Source organism: Lacerta agilis, chromosome 9, assembly GCF_009819535.1.
Source record: "Lacerta agilis isolate rLacAgi1 chromosome 9, rLacAgi1.pri, whole genome shotgun sequence".
Classification (NCBI taxonomy): Eukaryota; Metazoa; Chordata; class Lepidosauria; order Squamata; family Lacertidae; genus Lacerta; species Lacerta agilis.
Window position 1 is genome coordinate 9821246 of NC_046320.1, and position 14558 is coordinate 9835803.

At 42.5% G+C, this 14558-nt stretch overlaps 1 protein-coding gene across 7 annotated transcripts in view; it reads right to left on the reverse strand.

The window, feature by feature from the left end:
* PDS5A (PDS5 cohesin associated factor A) overlaps positions 1 to 14558 on the reverse strand; it is a 60732-nt gene that overhangs the window by 23235 nt on the left and 22939 nt on the right. For 5 of the 7 annotated variants that reach the window (XM_033160706.1, XM_033160708.1, XM_033160703.1 and 2 more), the window contains exons 6-14: positions 13351 to 13486; positions 12078 to 12158; positions 10903 to 11043; positions 10055 to 10170; positions 8825 to 8919; positions 6574 to 6719; positions 4691 to 4842; positions 1688 to 1801; positions 362 to 443 (exon numbers count right to left, since the gene is read on the reverse strand). In XM_033160706.1, coding sequence (XP_033016597.1) covers positions 362 to 443; positions 1688 to 1801; positions 4691 to 4842; positions 6574 to 6719; positions 8825 to 8919; positions 10055 to 10170; positions 10903 to 11043; positions 12078 to 12158; positions 13351 to 13486 — 1063 coding nt within the window. The remainder of the gene's footprint in view (positions 1 to 361; positions 444 to 1687; positions 1802 to 4690; positions 4843 to 6573; positions 6720 to 8824; positions 8920 to 10054; positions 10171 to 10902; positions 11044 to 12077; positions 12159 to 13350; positions 13487 to 14558) is intronic. The other 2 variants (XM_033160707.1, XM_033160704.1) reach the window with 1 other exon arrangement.

Below are 14558 nucleotides of genomic sequence, written 5' to 3' on the forward strand. Positions count from 1 at the left end.
AGCCAGCAGATCAGAAGTTTGGGTTGCAGTGTAAATTACCAAAAAAGAGATATGTTGCTTCTGGTTTGTTCTTTCAGGAACATTAGAAAATGTTAATGCAAGAAGTCACTGATTGTAAAGGATTGACAACAAATATTTCCGAGCAAGAGTGGACCTCTTGCTTTGAAGTTCCCTTAAGATACTGATTACTAAGTTCTGAACTAAGAAAAAGGCAGTATTAGAATTTGAAATTAAAAAAGGAGTATTTTTTTGAAATTAAGTTTAAAACCATCATTTAATATATTAATTCTAAAATATATGCAGATGTGTTACAAAGCATTAAATGTAAAACAAGGCAATTAAGTTATTGTGAAAACCGTACAGTGGGTTGCTTGTGCAAATCGAGTAGCTCCCGCACGTGACTCCTAAGCATGTTCTGGCATTTCCACATTTCATTCAGTGCCCTAGGCATAAAAGAAATGACAAATGTGTTAAAATCTGAAAAACTAGTGTGATTCTAAAAATACAACATTGAGTCCCAAGCTGACTGTTCTTCTATCACATTATTTCTTATTGGCCCAATATTCTGCTCTCAATAATTCTCCAGCAACAAGTCTGAACATATATTATGTGTATATTGAGATCTAGATGCCTTCCCACCTGTCAGTTGGTTTTTAATCACACTGTGTGCCTGCACATGCATGCACACAGGCACACACACACAAAATTCATTGAGCTCTTTATTCAACTAGTAATTTCAAAATACCATGTCTTAAAATCCAAATACAGAAGCTAACCTTGAATAAAATACAACTATTGACAAGATACTAGGAGTGAACTTTGGCTCTGTGCAAACTATGAACTATGAGGAAAACTGTGGTGATTCAGGGAAGGTCCTCACGTTTCTGAGTCGGTTTATGCTGTTAAAAATTTATCATGAGGTGGAACAGGAACTCCCTAAGCTTCTGTGTGTTTTGTGGCCTTGACAGTCCAAAAATGTACAGTTGTGTATCTTTCTTTCTTTCTGATAAACAAACTCAAGCAGACTGGAGTACTGTCTAAGTATTAAGAGGAAGGGGGTGGTGGAAAATAGGAGAAATCTTCGTTTTGTTGGCTAGGAGGACAATTCCTTCACCCTCCCCCAGTCTATTCTAGGGATTTATGCTGTTTTTCTACTACTCTCTTCCCTATGATTTCTACTATATCTACCCCATATCAGTCTAGTCTACCCTTTTTCTTTGTTCTAAAAAAATAATAAGCAAGCTACAGGTGCTTTCTGTCTATGATCAGGACAGGCTTAAACCACTCTGGAGGACCTATGCTCGCAAATTTCATCCTCTTCTAAGAATAGAAAATAAAGTTAAAGTTGTGTTGTGATCCCACATAATGGGGGGGGGGGGAGAGGGCAGATTTAATTCTGTCCTGAATAATGAGTTCAATTGCAAAGACACAGAGAGCACCTGAAACAGATAGGGCTGCTTCCCAAAGCAACAGATACTGATACAAATTGAATCTTATGGCTAGTGTACACTCCTAGTAGACACCCAGTTCAGCAAATTGCTTAAACAAGTTTGCTCATCTTAACAGATCAACTAATACGTAGTATTATGAACAGTGAGGCATTTTGTTTTTTAATGTCCTACATATTGTGTGTTTAAAGTGACTGCTAAAGCGCACGGAGAACTTCCCTGTGTAGAAGGATACTCACTTAACAGCATTTGGGTCTAAGCTAGCATACAAATAATATAAGCACTTCATCCGCTCTTCTGTTTCCAAGTTATGTGGAACAAGATACTGAGCAAAGATTTTCTCCACCAATAATCTGCAAAGGAAAATAAGTTGACAGATTTTGTATTTTCCAAACTACTCATACTTTTGAATTTTGAGCATAAGCCTATGTCTACCAGGACATCATCCTCTCATTTTCACATTACAGTGGTACCTCGGGTTAAGAACTTAATTCGTTCTGGAGGTCTGTTCTTAACCTGAAAGTGTTCTTAACCTGAAGCACCACTTTAGCTAATGGGAACCCCGCTGTCGCTGCGCCGCCAGAGCACGATTTCTGTTCTTATCCTGAAGCAAAGTTCTTAACCTGAAGCATTATTTCTTGTTTAGCGGAGTATGTAACCTGAAGCGTCTGTAACCTGAGGCACCACTGTATCTGAATTGGGCTTCTGGAAGTATTATCAACTACAGTAAGGTAAAGGTAAAGGGACCCCTGACCATTAGGTCCAGTCGTGTCCGACTCTGGGGTTGCGGCGCTCATCTCGCGTTACTGGCCAAGGGAGCCAGCGTACAGCTTCCGGGTCATGTGGCCAGCATGACTAAACCGCTTCTGGCGAACCAGAGCAGCGCATGGAAACACCGTTTACCTTCCCACCGGAGCGGTATCTATTTATCTACTTGCACTTTTGACGTGCTTTCGAACTGCTAGGTGGGCAGGAGCTGGGACCAAGCAATGGGAGCTCACCCTGTTGTGGGGATTTGAACCGCCAACCTTCTGATCAGCAAGCCCTAGGCTCTGTGGTTTAACCCACAGCGCCACCCGCATCCCCTATCAACTACAGTATTTCATCCAAACGTTGAACGCCACTGAACCTCAAGAAAACCACACATGAACTGTCCCCTTTTCAGTTCAATGGCCATCCATGAACTATACACTGTATTCAAGAAAGGTGCATGTAAAAAAAAAAAGGATGCTGCATGCATCCTTTTATTATTTAGATGTATTAGCTAGCTAGCAGATATAAAACCAGTTCCAGAAACTGTAGTAATAATAATAATAATAATAATAATAATAATAATAATAATAATAATAATACAGTGGTACCTCGGGTTAAAAACTTAATTTGTTCTGGAGGTCCATTCTTAACCTGAAACTGTTCTTAACCTGAAGCACCACTTTAGCTAATGGGACCTCCCACTGCCGCTGCACAATTTCTGTTCTTATCCTGAAGCAAAGTTCTTAACCTGAAGCGTTATTTCTGGGTGAGCAGAGTTTGTAAGCTGAAGCGTATGTAACCTGAGGTACCACTGTATCTGCTATCCCAAAACAAACAGGTTTGGGTGGATCTCCCTTGGCAGTTCCTCCAAAAACCTGTCAAGAGTTGGGGGAGCCTGCTGAATGGGGAGGGGCTGGGGGGTGTCCACCCAAAACTGGGTGGAGTCGCTTTCCATAAGTATGAGCTTATAGAGGGCACCTCTCCCAGTTTTCAGCAGCCCCTCTCCCCACCATGATACAGCTCACTCTTTGATAAGCGTGAGGCCCTTGCAACCCTCAAGCAAGGATTTACAGCAGACTGAATGGTGGAGGAAGGGGAAAGACAGTCACCTTCTGGCAACCCTCTTCTACCAACACTTCTCAGGATCTAGACCACATAAAATATTGCATCTGCTTGAAGGACTGTAGAATACCCCTTACTATTTTTAATTATAATATTAATGTCAGTAATGGGAATCCTTATTGTTAAGGTAAAGGAATCAACTAGCCCCTGTAGTTCATCTGGAGAAAACAAATACACTTCTCTCATCTAATGGCAAATTCAACAGTGAGATGCCCTGAATACATCTTTAAAAAGGACAAAGTAAAGAAGGCACACACTTTCCTTTTCCTTTATGAAAATACAGAATCAGCAGAAATTACCAAGAGACTAAAATTCCATTTTTTTAAAAGGAATCTTACGGCAATGTATCACAAACATGCATTAGGGAAGAATGCTACTGAATCTAACCTTCGTTACATCTTTAAGCACCAGGCAAAAACATCCTTCTTCCCCCAGGACTTTGGCTATTTAAACAATCTTATGGCCTTTTAAACTTTAGAGGCAGGTAGTGTTTTTGTGTGCTACTATGTAATTTTGTGTTTTGACATTGTAAACTGCCCTGTGATCCTCAGAGAGTGGTATAGAAATTTAATAAATAAATAAATAACCAACCAACCCCTACCTGGATTATAAATTGTTTGTATACAGGCAAAATTAATCTATGCTGCATAGGAGTGCCTGCACCAGGGTGTTTCTTGCAGCACGCTAATATTCTGCAGCTCTCCCTTTGGAAACCATTTATTTAGAACAATTATATTCTGTTGTTCTATCAAGATCCTGAAGATGGCCATCAGGAAGAAAAACATACAACAGATGTGAAACACAATGGCTCAATTCAGACATCAACGATCTCTGCTTGCACAGTTTAATAACTGTGGCATGCCTTAACGTCTCAACTGGACTAACTATTTAGCACTAACCAGAGATTATCACCAAACTGGTTTTGAAGCAACTCGTGGTTAGTGATGACCAGTTTGCTCAATTCGAGTATCCTGGCAAATTACCATTATCTCAAACCATAGAAGGGAGAAAGAAGGAGTATGTAAGACTATGGAGCTTACCAATTACCTAAACTATTGGTCAGCAATAGCTCCATGCTGGCCAAATGGAGCCATGGGAAATTTTTATTTACGTTTTTTGGAACAGCAGTTATTTTGGAGTACTTTTGCCACCAGTTAAAGGCTTATTTACCCTGGATTTCCCTGCTCATTAGTAAGGGTCTTGGCTGCTCTTGGTTAATACTTTTGTGAGATTTTTACTGGTACTTTTATTGGATTTGTGCATTGTTTTACATTGTGAAGTGATGTGTAATTCACTGTATTGAAATAGGTATAGATAAATAAATTGGATATTGTGCCACTTGAGGAAATGGCTTAACATTGACTTACTTGTCATCAATGCTATTCTGGTAATATATGTGCAAAAGTTTATCCTTTATCCAGCTCACTTTCTCTGCTGCATCTTTTCCAGCTTCGGCATGAAGACAGTATTTCTTGTACAGCTGGGCAAGACCCATCATTGCTTCTTTTCTAACTCGCCACTTAAAAGGGGGGGGGGGGAGAAAGCATTTTTAGGTTTACAGGATTACACACTCTCTTTTTCTCATTTAATGAATGCCCTTGATCTGTTCAAAGTGGGGTAGTTTGTAATTACCCTTTGGTGAATATTTCGGTACCTTTATATAATATATATTTTTTTAATTTCTTTCATCAGTCCCCCTATTTTTATCTCCGCCCTTGTTATGGATATAATAATGGCTTCTAAGAGATTTTGGAGTTTTTTACTAGATGAAATATGTTTAAATTTTTGTGCTTTTCCTAATTCTTAATACTGTTTTAAACAAATTTTTAACAATGGATTTCTGTTTACTATCGCATATATTTCATAATATCTGGCAAAACAGACTGTGATGCAGGATACTTTTTTTGTATGTTATATGAGAAATAGGATTTTTGTGACTTTGCTAGATCACTGAAAAAACCCCAATATTTGTGGTTACATAAGATGTTTGTGAAATGTATTCTACCTCTGATATTATACACAACTTGGTAGCTTTAGGTCGAATTTCCCTGTATGTTTTCCAATGACTAGAATGTTTCTGAAATATCTAAACTGTAACTTACTATGGAAGAACCATCATTATGGTTTACCCCCTTTTTCATAGCCTGCAGGACCAAAGAAATCCAAAAATATTTTACTTTTCCCAAAACAAAAGCTGGTCAAGAACACTATCCACAAAAGTAGCCCTGTTCAGTTTTGATTACTTTGAAGAAAGCAGACAGGACTAATACAATCTTTTGTCTAAAATGTCATTGTAAGTTTCTAAATAATTACAGGTGAAACTCGAAAAATTAGAATATCGTGGAAAAGTCCATTTATGTAAGCAATTGTTTTCATTAGCTACTGGAGTTTAACATATGAGATAGCCTCATGACATGCAAAGCAAGATATGTCAAGCCTTTGCTTGTTATAATTGTGATGATTATGGCGTACAGCTGATGAAAACCCCAAAGCTGAAATTGTTAATTTGGGGTTCTCATCAGCTGTACACCATAATCATCACAATTATAACAAATAAAGGCTTGACATATCTCACTTTGCATGTCATGAGTCTATCTCATATATTAGTTTCACCTTTTTAAGTTGAATTACTGAAAGAAATGAACCTTTCCATGATATTCTAATTTTTCAAGTTTCACCTGTAAATACTGAGACTAGAAACTGACATTTGACAGCTTAAATGTCACAACAGGTCACCAATCACTTTTACTTTAAAAAATGTCAATGTGGTGATAGTAAGAACAAGTCCTGATGTGATGCAGATAATAAAGCATTTAGACAGGACATGTTGCTGTTACAATTTTTCAGCATGCAGGATCACAATCTCAGCCTGGAGTAAAAAGGGATTCTGAAAGCTGAATGAGCATTTCAGTAACTGATTTTTTTCTGTTGTTGTGATGCAGCGTACAATGAAAAAAACTTAAAATATCCATACAACTTTGTAGCATGAAACTGCTACGTTTTCAGTGTTTTATTCTGTTATAGGATTTCCAACTTCCACATGAGAATTCCCTTCACTTCCTGTAGTGCCTGGTACAGCCCCAACACCTGCTCTGGAAGTTTCCCTGATCCTTTAGTGTAGATTCTGGAGGAATACAAGGGACTGCAGAGGAGAGGAAGGGGTGGTCCTATTGCACACGCAGAAATCCACTCATGTGACACTGGTTGTTGCCCTATGAGTTTTAACATTATAGCATTCCTTTCATCTTACCCTCTTGTCCAGTGTTCTCTCTCTGACAAAGCCAAGTAACTGGTCATTGACTAAAGAGAGGTCCCTCTTGCCAGCCGTTATTATTGTAACAATGACATCGTGTCGAATGGCTTCTTCTGGATCATGTGATCTAACCTTTAAGTACTCTAATACAAAAATAAAACATTGTCAGTTTTATGCTTCTGGCTTGGTTTCAATCAAATAACAACAAATTAGGAATACTAAATACCCATCCTTAGCCTACAACTGTAAACATGTGTTTAGGGAGAGATTAATATTATGGCTTCAATTAGAAAAGCAACTAAACAAAGGAAAGTCAGAGATTTCACTTAATGCAAAGGCTGCTGTGTTAAACTAAAAATTGCAAGAATATTAGAAATGATAAGCTACTCCATTTTGTATGTTGAGTCATGCAAAATATCAGAACCACCACACCAGTTCCAATTCTATTTGAAAATTTGCCTTGAACAATCCTTTTAATCCTTCAACTGGTTAAAAGAATAAACAAGTCAAACATTTACCGTATATCGTGGCGTACAAGGCGACTCAGCGTATAAGACGGCCCCCCAACTTTTCAAGGTGAAAAACAGAGTTTGGGGTATACTCACCCAGCCCGGGCTCCATGGTGGCTGAGGTAGCGGCGGCGGCTGGAGCGGCGGGGAGAGCGTCTCCTCTAGCCGCAGAGGAGTGCTCCGTGCTTGCCGCCCACGGCCAGCGCGGGCTCCATGGCGGCGGCTGAAGCAGAGGGGAGAGCTTCCCCTCTAGCCGTACAGAATGCTCCGTGCTTGCCGCCCACGCCCAGCGCGGGCTCCATGGCGGCGGAGGCGGCTGAAGCGGAGGGGAGAGCTTCCCCTCTAGCAGCACGGAGCGCTCCGTGCTTGCTGCCCACGCCCAGCGCGGGCTCCATGGCGGCGGCTGAAGCAGAGGGGAGAGCTTCCCCTCTAGCAGCACGGAGCGCTCCGTGCTTGCTGCCCACCCCAGCGCGGGCTCCATGGCGGCGGCTGAAGCGGAGGGGAGAGCTTCCCCTTTAGCTGAACGGAGCGCTCCGCGCTTGGCGTCAGCCCGGGCTCCATGGCGGCGGCTGAAGCGGCGGGGAGAGCTTCCCCTCTAGCCGCACGGAGCGCTCCGTGCTTGCTGCCGACGCCCAGCGCGGGCTCCATGGCGGCGGTTGAAGCAGAGGGGAGAGCTTCCCCTCTAGCAGCACGGAGCGCTCCGTGCTTGCTGCCCACGCCCAGCGCGGGCTCCATGGCGGCGGCTGAAGCAGAGGGGAGAGCTTCCCCTCTAGCAGCACGGAGCGCTCCGTGCTTGCTGCCCACGCCCAGCGCGGGCTCCATGGCGGCGGCTGAAGCAGAGGGGAGAGCTTCCCCTCTAGCAGCACGGAGCGCTCCGTGCTTGCTGCCCACGCCCAGCGCGGGCTCCATGGCGGCGGCTGAAGCAGAGGGGAGAGCTTCCCCTCTAGCAGCACGGAGCGCTCCGTGCTTGCTGCCCACCCCAGCGCGGGCTCCATGGCGGCGGCTGAAGCGGATGGGAGAGCTTCCCCTTTCGCTGAACGGAGCGCTCCGCGCTTGGCGTCAGCCCAGGCTCCATGGCGGCGGCTGAAGCGGCGGGGAGAGCTTCCCCTCTAGCCGCACGGAGCGCTCCGTGCTTGCTGCCGACGCCCAGCGCAGGCTCCATGGCGGCGGCTGAAGCGGAGGGGAGAGCTTCCCCTCTAGCAGCACGGAGCGCTCCGTGCTTGCTGCCCACGCCCAGCGCGGGCTCCATGGCGGCGGCTGAAGCGGAGGGGAGAGCTTCCCCTTTAGCTGAACGGAGCGCTCCGCGCTTGGCGTCAGCCCGGGCTCCATGGCGGCGGCTGAAGCGGCGGGGAGAGCTTTCCCTCCAGCCGTACGGAGCGCTCCGCGCTTGCCGCCCATGCCCAGCCCGGGCTCCATGGCGGCTGAGGCAGCGGCGGCGGCTGGAGCAGTGGGAAGAGGCTCCATGGCGGCCGAGACTGCGCACGCACGCTGAGATGGCGCACGCAGCCAGCGGCGGGACGGAACTCCGCGTAGCGTCCCATGATGTTGCCGGCGTACAAGACGACCCCCGACTTCAGACAAGATTTTTCGGGATTAAAAAGTCGTCTTATACGCCGCGATATACGGTATATATATTATAATTATGTTAGCATTTGTCATGCCACCATGTTATGTACATGAGATATTATCTTCATGCTCTTCTGTCTAATGAATCTAATCTAGGAGATAATAGATCTTACCAGTGAGGTCTTTTGCTAAATCTGGATGGTTCATTAAACAATGGCTTGCAAATTTCACGCTTTCTAATCTCACAGGAACATGGATATCATTAAATCTGGAGAAGGGGAAATTAATTTACAATTATAATAGACAAATAAACTTAGTATGTTTTCATAAACTCCATCATTTCAGAGAGCAACACACTATGACACACAATAAGGCAAAGCAAACTCAAAACAAGTAGGACAAAAAAGTACGGTAATCCTTTGAATAAAAATGCAATAAAATGCATATAAGGTTACACCAAAACAGATAAAGGTATGAAGTCATTCACATGACCCCTTAGGGAAGAGCAGAACCTAACTAACTAGTTTACATAGTAGTGCTGAAGAACCTCTGGCCATTTTTCTCAATCCACACCCACTCACCCTCACAGCTAATTTCCTATGTATGCCAGATGTGGCTGCAAAGAAGCAATCGGGAAGTTAAAAGTATGCTCCTGATTGTTCCTTGACAAGCATGGCTTGCTACTGTTGTTGATCAGCTTAAGTTTTCCATTTGCACGTGCAATTTAAACCCAATGGTCTTCAAAGGGATTTGCTTTAAAATTCACCTTTAAAAGTTGGCCTGTAGCCACCTGTGCTATATATAACTATCAAAAACAGAAATGCTACTACCTGTATTTAGTGTACATAGTTATTCCAAGGAAACTGCATACTGTAACAGCATATAAAGGCAGAAGGGAATACAGTGGTACCTCAGTTTAAGAACAGCTCTGTTTACGAACGATTCGGTTTACGAACTCCGCAAAACCAGAAGTAGTGTCCCGGTTTGCAAACTTTACCTCGGTCTAAGAACGGAATCCGAACTGTGGAAGGGCAGCGGCAGGAGGCCTCATTAGGGAAAGCGCGCCTCGGTTTAAGATTTAAAGGTAAAGGGACCCCTGACCGTTAGGTCCAGTTGCAGACAACCCTGGGGTTGCGGCACTCATCTCGCTTTACTGGCCAAGGGAGCCGAGATACAGCTTCCGGGTCATGTGACTAAGCCGCTTTAGGCAAGACCTAAACTGTGCTTTGCTTCAAGCTGTGAACTGCAGTCCTATCTGAAAATAAAAGTAAGTCTAACAATATGTAGCAGATAGCCATGACCATATAAAAATCATTACAGGGTTTTTTTTAAAGAGAGGAATGGTAGGAAGAAAGCTGCTTTGAGACCAGGACAATTAAAAACACGTTTGTATGTTTTCTCACCGGCCAAGAAAGCACTGCCAAAGGGGACGGTTCTGTGTTGCGAGGTCAGAATCCTTAGAACCAAAAAGCTTAGCTAAAAGACGAACAACAGCTAAACGTTCCTCTCCGTCGTTGCTCTACACATTGAAGACAACAAAAAACAGAATTGGAATTAAATACTATCAAAACGAAACAAATATACAAAAATCAAAGTCATGTTATTCTACTATTGGATTCTTGCCTTTTGAGAAACCAAAGCAATGCCAACTAGTACAGGTGAAACTCGAAAAATTAGAATATCATGGAAAAGTCAATTTATGTAAGCAATTGTTTTCATTAGCTACTGGCATTTAATATATGAGATAGACTCATGACATGCAAAGCGAGATATGTCAAGCCTTTGCTTGTTATAATTGTGATGATTATGGCGTAAAACTGATGAAAACCCCAAAGATGAAATTGTTAATTTGGGGTTCTCATCAGCTGTATGCCATAATCATTACAATTATAACAAATAAAGGCCTGACATATCTCGCTTTGCATGTCATGAGTCTATCTCATATATTGGTTTCACCTTTTAAGTTGAATTACTGAAAGAAATGAACCTTTCCACGATATTCTAATTTTTCGAGTTTCACCTGTATTTCAGCTCACAGACTCCTATAAAGATCTCTCTCTATGTATTATGCAATGCCATCTTAAAGCCATAGAGCATGCGAAGCTACTGTTTCAGAAACATGAGCCCAAAGCACCACTAAACAGGTGGATCTAGTTGCTTGGTTTTTTGGAACCTAAACTGTTGTCACAGCCTCATGCTGGGGACCTCCACATATGTAAATATTAAATAATAAATAAGTCATTTCACTTACCTTCAGTTTGAACTCAAGCTGTGGCATGACGGACAGCAATAAATTAGGATCAACAGCAAAAAGCTCCTGAATTAGATCAAATATATGCTCTGACAAGTCACTTACAGAAGACTTTCCTAGTACCAGGACCTGGTTAAAAAACTAGGGAAAAAAGAGATTATTAGTAAGGTGCTTAAAAAAAAGTTTATGACTAGAGATCCACAAATTTTGGCTGGTTTTTGTAGGTAAGTATTTCTGCTTACCACCAATCTTGTTTGTCCCACAAACTGAAGGAAGGGCAGGCAAAGCCTGATGTCTGACATCAAGCAGAGCTTCATATAACAGTGAAACATGCCTCCAAAGCATATCACAAGGCAAGTTTCCACCCTCTTGTACTACAGCAGGCTACAGGGTAGGGGGGCATGTTCAAGGACACAACAAAAGCCACTGAGATTGCCTGCCCAGAGCTGCAGGAAGGAACCGGAGTAGGTTGCAGCAAATCCTACTTAAGAGCATTAATTTTAGGGTGTAACTGCTTTACAGATTCCAATGTTTAAAACCAGCTTTCAACTAAAAGCTCAGACTTTTATAGAATTCACTATCAGCATAAGCAGTGTTCCAGCAGGAGACATTCACATAATTCTATGCCCACATGGACATGACTCATTTTCTGTCTGTGCTTCATCAATATTATTTGCTAAATGTCCTCTAATCAGGAACTTGCCTGGCAGCCTGTGGAAAGTAGCAATTGCCCACAAGCAACCAGGCAAAGCCCCATATCAAGTTCTCTGTCTCCTGCCAGGAGGGAGAAAAAAGTCCAATGTTCAGCAACCACAATGTTGCCTTGTTCCCCCAATATGCAAAGACAGCATATCAATACTAGCAACAGCACCACAATTCCATATGCTATATATTTGTCAACAGCACGATTGTTGGATTTGTCTTCTCTGACTGAAATAAGGAGAGGAAGAACAGCACGTGCACTGCGAGTAGCAGAGCCACATTATCCGCTGCGATTCCATAGCTGGGTAGACACAGAAGAGTACTGTGGCTGCTGTCCTAACTCTCAGAGAGAAAAGGGGAAAGGAAAATTCATTTTCTGATGGTTTACATAGATCCAATCAAACAAAACAGTGATATATCAAAGCAGTTAAGAGGGTAGTAGTTAATGGTATGTTGGTGCATGTATTACTTACATTGGCAATGCATGGCTCAATGGTCTGGACCGTCCTTTTCAACAGGACTTTTGAAAGATCAAATGCCTGTTTATTAAGGTTCTAGAATACAGAGGGAAAAAATTAAGAAGAAAAAAATTCAGCTATTTGTTAGTGAGCACCATAAAATAGTACTATTCATTCTACAGAAATGGATCAGTTTGAGCAGAAAATAAACCAAAGGTTCTAAAAACTCCCTCTTATACAAATGTCTTATGCATACTTCTAATTAGTTAAAATACATAACTTAAAAGTTTTATATAGCAACTTATCTTTAAAGCAAAACATTTTAAATGTGAAAGGCACTATATAATGAGCATATAGCTCATAATATTAATCTTATTAAGGTTACTATTTGCCTTGATGCCAAAATAAAAAATACATAAATGACTGTGTACGGGAGAACAGATATATATCCCATATAAAGCAAAACAGGTTCTGTTGGTACAAATTCTTTCTCCCAGAATGGAGTGATCCTCACTTTCACATACGCCTTCACTTTCCCCCCACCCCACTGTTTTTTTATATACTCAAAATAGTCCTTAACTCCATTATCTGAAACTCTCAATTAAAGAGCAATATGACACATTTTCTAAGTCACATCTTTGAGCTTGAAGCAATTGTTTTATCTAGTCTGGCAAACCTATTGATCCACAAGTTGTCAACTGCACACACCCAAGATTAAACCATGGCAAGTTCCTAGGACAGCTGTTTCCAAGCCGCCCACTAGATGTTATGAACTACATCTCCCACCATCCCAGTTTAATTGGGCATGATAGGAAGGTGATAGAAATTGCAGTCCAAACCCTCTGGAGCGCACTAGGTTGGAGAAAACTGCCTTCTTCTCTACCTAGCTTCCCATATAATGACTTCCCCCGTTCTGTTCCCATGGAGCCAAGCACTACCCAGCACCTAACCTAAACTGAATCTTGAACAGATCTGTTGGGTCCCAGGAGAGATGTTGTATGCAGCCCACAGGAAGAAAAGCAGAGGGCAGATATACCCTGGACTTCTCCAAATCAGCACACTGTAATTGCTCAGCCCCAGCATCTCTCCTATGAATCAACTGAGTACCTCTACATCCAGAATTGAGGAAGCAGCAACAAGGTACATGCACAGAGGGAACAAGGAAAGACAAAGGAGGGAGGGAACAAGCAACCTTTTTTTGCAGTTCTCTGGACAAAACATCGAAATGGACACAGAAGTAAAGCTATGCAACTGAAGCACGAGTGGGGAGAGGGTTGTTGTTTTTTACTTTGCAAACCTTGTGGGCAGGGATGAGGTTGATAAGAATTGAGTCCAATAGTTCTTGAGTAACTCCATCTCCTTCCATGATGATAGAACTCATCAAATCTAGCATGTGCATTTGTACTTTCTGGTTGTGGCTATTGCTAAACATAACATCAAAATTAGAATAGATTGATTTAGCAGTACCAATATAACCAACTAATAACAGATCCTTGTTACTAAATGACACATCCTTTAACAAATATCTGTTAATAAAAACAATTAGGTCATTGTAACAACATTTTCCTCTTAAGTTGAGTCACAATCGGTCACGTGATGACCTCTCCCTGACCAATATCCCATGCTGGGAAGTATCTTGGATGTAGGTTACACCACACTAATCATTCCTGTTTATTCCCTCAAATCACATTGCCTCAATACAGCTTTGTATACTTTAACAGTCTTGTCTCCCTTAATGGTAACATTAATTCATTATCTAAATCTTATTTTTATAATGAAGTGGGGAGGGTATCTGTTACAAGAGTTCCTGAGGGAGTGTTGTGCTATTTTGCACATAGAAACACAAACTCCCAATGGACTCCCAGTCAATTCAAAATGAGACTACCCAGTGTCAGGGTGATGGTCAGGTTTTGCTCCCAATGAAACAATGCTTCCAGCTGTAGCATTCCACTAGATTGACAAAAGTAGGCCTCAAGAGTACTTTAACACAGAACCCACACACACTGCCTTATTGTTCAGAGGAGAGGGGAAGTGAGCCCAAAATTTGACACCCCTTCCCCAGCCCTCCTGCTACCTTCCCAAAGCTGGCTAAGCAAGGCACCAAGCTTTGAGAAGGAGGTATGAGACTCAGGCATGGTCCTAGAGCATTTGCACCTCCTTCCCAAAGCTGGGAATGCGCCAACTAGACTGAGAAGAAGGTGGGTAGATTCTAAGACCCTGTCAGAGCCCTCACACTTCCTTCCCAAAGCCCAGCACCTCCTTTCATTGGCTTTGGGAAGGCAGCCGGGGGGGGGCGTGTCAAGTGTTGTTGAGGGCTGCCAAAAAAGGCACTGAGGGCCCCACATGTTATGACTGTCCTGGAATAGAGGAACTAACATTGTCCCCAGTTCTGTGGGAAAGTAAATTTTGCCACTCCTCCAACTGTCTTACCATTTAGAGCTAGGGTCTTTTGTCCCACAGAATTTAATGGGAAAGATAATGAACACAGCCCTCTCC